Raw genomic sequence first — 5,412 nt, 5'->3', positions numbered from 1 at the left:
GAAGTATGTATGAGGTATAGCAAAACAACACCAATTTATATGACTCAGAGCCATGAATCAGCAAATTCTGGTATGGGGGGATCCTGAAGCAATCACCTACAGATAGCAAGGGAGGAACTGTACCAATTTATAATTTTTCTGCTAATAAAGAGCTTTCAGAAATATCATACTTTCTTATGCACATAAAAAAAAGCAAAATAAACTGGGTAACGTATTCCTCACATTTCTTTACATTTAAAATCTGGATCTTGTGAATCACTTTTTGGCCTAAGAACTGATACTAGTAGCTTTTTTTTTTTACACAGTATCATTCTTTTTTTCTTTTTTCCTCCAGTACCAGGAATCAAACTCACGACCTTGCGCTTGCCAGGCAGACGCAGTGCCGCTGAGCTAAATCCCCAGCCCAAAGTGCAACCCCAAGGTTGACTATGACTTTTTTTTTTTAATGTACTGGGAATCGAACTCAGGACCTTGTGCTTGCCAGGCAGGCACTTGTGCCACTGAGCTATATCTCCAGCCCAACAATGTAGTAAGTGATTTTTTTTTTAATTTTTTTGATTTTTTTTTTCCAGTACCAGGAATTGAACTCACAACCTTGTGCTTGCCAGGCAGGCGCTGTGCTGCTGAGCTAAATCCCCGGCCCCCACAGTATCATTCTCTAGACAGGAATACTGGGAAACCTAAATAGTGTGCGTTACAAAACGCCTAAAGCTAGTGTGCCATGTTTTCCCCGCCAGCGCTCGGGTTTTAGAGCTGGCTTTGCAACTACAAAATGCGAAGTTTACTTGGCTCTTGCTCGGTGCTGTTACTAAACACCGCACGTGTGGCTCCACTCTGCCCACCAGCCCTGTCCGCTCCATTAACCTGCTCCAGAGTGAACAGCATTCCCCTGGTTCACAGACTTTTATTCCACGCCAGCACAAGCTTCTGATGCAAGTGTTTGACAAATTCATGAAAGTGCAGGCTCAGCCATCTGATTGACTCAGTAACTGTAAGACACTACCAAGCAAAAGACCCACCCTGAGAGCTGTCCAAATGTTAAAAATGTTACACTCAAACAGGCAGTTGATAGAAGGCTTAGGTACCAAGAAAGACTGGCAAAACAGAGAAATATACTTATTGTTTTTACTTTACACTGCCGTGAAGACTAAGTCAAGACATTGAAGAAGTGGTCATGTAAAATGTTTTACGTCATTACTTTCAACACTTTGTAGCCCCACTCTCTAACGAGGGGCTGACATGCAGACTATGTGGGGAGTACGTTTTCCGGTGCATAGGGTCATTACCCTGGTCTCCTGCAAACACTCTCAGAGACTCCAAGGCTTCCGTATATATCCACTCGTGTTCTTTGAGTACTTCTCTTAATTCCTGGAAAGAAGTTATTAAGGGTTGTATTACAAATTAGCAATATGCAACATTTCTACAACTCTTAAACTAAGCTAATCACCTGAGAACATAAAGAATTCGTATCTTACTATTTCACATTTGTTTTAGGCTGCATACAAAGGCATTCTGTGTAACTGCATCTCTGCAAATGTACTGAACCATGTTTGTCAAAGGGAAGAAAACCTGACAAAATTTTGTATCTCTAGTTCTCCCCGTGAAGTTCTCTCAATACTGGAGGATCAAAAACAGTATTTGCTCAATTAAAATTGAAACTTCAAAGCCTGGCCTGGTGGTACATACTGTAAACCCAGCACTTGGGAGGCTGATGCGAGACTGCTCTGAGTTCAAGGCCTGCCGGGGCTATCTAGTGAGTTCAAGATAAGCCCTACCACACAGTGAGACCCTGCCTCACAAATGAAAGCAAAAAAAACAAAATAGAAACTTCAAGTGACTAGACTTTTACACGTAGCTTCAGTGCATGTAATGAACCAGTATGCATAGCAACAAAATTCTGTGTTCAGCTCAGCAGAACTCAGCAGATCGTTCCCTGAGCACAACAAGAAGAAATCACTGCAAGAGCAAATGTACTCCCAATGTACACACGCACCTCAGCGAGGAGCAGGGAGAAGAGCCCCTCAGCACCGGCATGCTCAGCACTCTCTAATGACCGGCATGGCATGTTTTCTTACTATCCAAGCAGCACAACAAAGCTTTTTCAATTTTAAGGCACTGAAATGCAATGTTACACTTTAAAATTCTTCTAAGTAATTTCAAGAATGAGAACAATAAAAAAAATAATCTAAGCAGTTACTTGAGGGGGAAGGGCCATAGATAACTCTCTAGGCGATTTACATTTCATAAATGAGTTCACCATATTTATTAAAGTATGTTTGGTGTGATTTGGGTTATAATGCTAATACTCTTATTAGGCAATAAACTAAAAACAGTGAAGAATTCAAAAGTAGTATAAAACAGTTTATAGAACCATGATAAAAAGAGCTTTAGTTGGAAAAATATAAAACTTGCCTCAAGCTTATACATGGTTAACCACTATTTTGCAAATGTTTATTTAATATACACAAATTACATTTCCGTATCGTACTGCTCACCTGTTTATCAAAATTGGGAAATTCCTTTTGCAATTTCAATACAATACTTTCCTGCTTTTCCCAATTACTGCTAGATTCTGCAGACTCATTTGATTCCTCTCCCTAATAGAGAGGGAAGGAAAAAAAAGAACCAATTTAAGTCATCATTAGTAACAATGGTATTAGTGGTAAAATGGTCAATTACACTTGTATTTTGATGTGATTTGCAAATTACACATTTGATCACATACAGTGTTTCTTTTTGTTCATGTGAACACTGATAAATATACGTCTTAGAGGACAATACTGCTGACTTCAGAGCACCGGAAGACCCTAGTATGTGTCCATTAACATAAACTGTATCCATAGTACTGAAACAGAGACAAATCTGCTAAAACTAGAAAATCCCCAAAATTAATATAATTCATCCATAATTTTATTACCTCCAAAATAATGACGTTTTAAAAGCAATGCCAGTATTTTATCATGTTTACAATTTTATACCTACCAGTAAGTTTTAAATACCAAGAGAAAAGCTTTTATATCAGTCCTGAATCATAAAATGGCTTAAATACTAATTGTTCAACCATAACACAAAAGTGAAATGACTCAAGGGACTTGAGTAGCTATATATAAAAACTAAAATTAATCTAGAAATAACTGGGGCTAGACACATAAAGTTTCACTTTTCTTTCACTTCCTTTTACTTGCAGTATATAGTTAAATCCCACATTTAAGCAAAAAGAAGAAACCTTTTGTATTCGTGTATAGGAAGAATCTTGTATCATAGTCAATAAAAAGCTAAGAACTCTGCAGGAACTGTATTATATGCTATACAAACACGACAGAGAAAACCAGTCCAATTTTCTCTTTTACCTCCTTTATAATCCAACAGTTGAATAAATATCTTTATTTCAATAACTAAGGCAGAAAGAATTAAATTGAGAGTGACACCTCTCTTGCACATAGGAACAAAATAAAGTTCTGTAAGACAGAGGCAAATAAAGTGCAATGGAAGGGCTGGATGTGTAGTTCAGCAGTGGAGTGCTTGCCCAGCACGCACTAGGCCCTGGATTTGATCCCTAGTACCAAAGGAAAAAAATGCCATGGAGGTTTGTAACAGGAAAAAAACTAGATGTATGTTATAAAGGGAGTGGCCTCTCTGGGCTGGAGCACAGTAACAATGGCTACAAGACTGAAGAATTAAACCACAATTAACAATGCATAACCAAAGATTAATCTTCATTCAAAAACAGCAGAAGCAATGGGGTTTTCACCAGGAGTACATAAAGCAGTATTTGGAGAAAGTGTTTCAAAACCCCCAGAAATTCATACTGTCCTTCTCACTTAACAGTGAGGACACTGCAAGCCCAAGACTAAGCACTTGAAAGGTCACAGGTAAATAACTAGTTAGGGTGGAAAAGTAACAGCTGTCTGGCTCCAACTATAGAGATTTTCCAACATTTCAGTTGTTTATACAGCACATTCCTATTTTTAACAAATATATCAAATGTCCAATCAATGGAAAGATAAAGAAAAACTATAGTAGATACATAAAATGGATGATTATTGGCCCTAAAAAGAATGCAGTGCTGACACATTATAGTCTGAGCAGATCCTGAAAACATGATACTACATGAAGAGGACACTGAGCCAGGCACTGTAGCATGCACCTGCAGTCCCAGCTATTTGGGAAGCAGAAGTGGCATGATCATTTGAGCACAGCAGTTGGAGGTTATGCTGGGTAGCATAACCAAACCCCGTCTCAGAGAAAAAAAAAAAGGATAAAAGGTCACATATGATTCTATTTTTTGAATAATGTAAAATAGGTAAATCCACAGAGAAAAAAGGCAAACAGGTGGCTGCCAGGTAAAGAAAGGAATGAGGAGAAGCAACCTGATGGATACAGCACTATGGGGTGATAAAAAACACTCTGGAACTAGGTAAAAGTGACTGTGTATAATATTATGATCGCACTAAATGCCACAGAACTAGCCTCTCTACAATCGTTTATTTTACACTAAGTGAATTTCACCATCCAACTCAGGGGTCTAGCTCTGTGATAGTGTGCTGAGCATGCCCAAGGCCCTGGGTTCAATACCCAGCACAAAACATCATTAACAACTCCCACTAAGAAACTGCTTATAAACTAGCAAACAGGGGTACAGAAAATACTGTGTTTAACAGCACATCCAAATCAGACATCCAGCATTCCATAGAAGTGTCCTTATCATTTGCTGCTTGCTTTCAGATCCTACCAGACAACTGTCCCAGTCCTTAGTGACTGAAGATACACAAGATGTCCACCAGTTACACTGGAGCTTTACAGAAGCCAGAAAGCACATGCAATCTGGTCCTGAATCTGTCTCAGTGGGCCGAGGAGTTATGACTGATTCAATCTTGTGGTTTATCTCCCAGCTCTAAAATACACAGTTGGAACACACATATTGGCATGAACAAAACCACACATTAGCTCCCTGAAGCATGAAGTATGGGCCACTATTCTAGGAAATATCACATTGCTACTCACAATCAAAACAGTAACAGCAAGATTGTATTCCTTAAGGACCTCCAGAGGCTGAAAGACGCATCCCGGCCCACACAAAGTTGCAAAAGTCTTGCAGAATTATTTCAGAGTATCACAAACGCTTAAGTGATGAATGCATTGTGGCTGTTCTACTAGATGTGGGATTTTTACTGAGGCAATCAACTTGGCTACGCAGTTATCCATCAGGCAAATGTTTCTTCTCCTTATTGAAGTTACGCAGTTCAAATGAGCAATCTGTTTTCATCTGGGCAGATTCAGATACACCCTCACTGCCTTCAGAACTATGATAACTCTGCTATTTTTCATAACAAGGTGCACCAAGCATTCTGTTTTGCAGCACACAGAACATCACTTTGATCTATTACACCAAAGACATCATGGTAAACAGAC

The 5,412-nt window shown here is 39.0% G+C and overlaps 1 protein-coding gene across 1 annotated transcript in view; it reads right to left on the bottom strand.

Annotated features, from left to right (window-relative positions):
- LOC102014736 (SWI/SNF-related matrix-associated actin-dependent regulator of chromatin subfamily A containing DEAD/H box 1) overlaps positions 1-5,412 on the bottom strand; it is a gene marked incomplete in the record, with an annotated part of 81,568 nt that overhangs the window by 37,493 nt on the left and 38,663 nt on the right. The window contains 2 exon segments of the mRNA XM_013517354.1: positions 1,287-1,368; positions 2,496-2,597. Coding sequence (XP_013372808.1) covers positions 1,287-1,368; positions 2,496-2,597 — 184 coding nt within the window.

Source organism: Chinchilla lanigera, unplaced genomic scaffold (assembly GCF_000276665.1).
Source record: "Chinchilla lanigera isolate Chin_1 unplaced genomic scaffold, ChiLan1.0 scaffold00004, whole genome shotgun sequence".
In the NCBI taxonomy this organism is placed as follows: Eukaryota; Metazoa; Chordata; class Mammalia; order Rodentia; family Chinchillidae; genus Chinchilla; species Chinchilla lanigera.
This window is presented reverse-complemented; position numbering and strand designations above follow the sequence as displayed.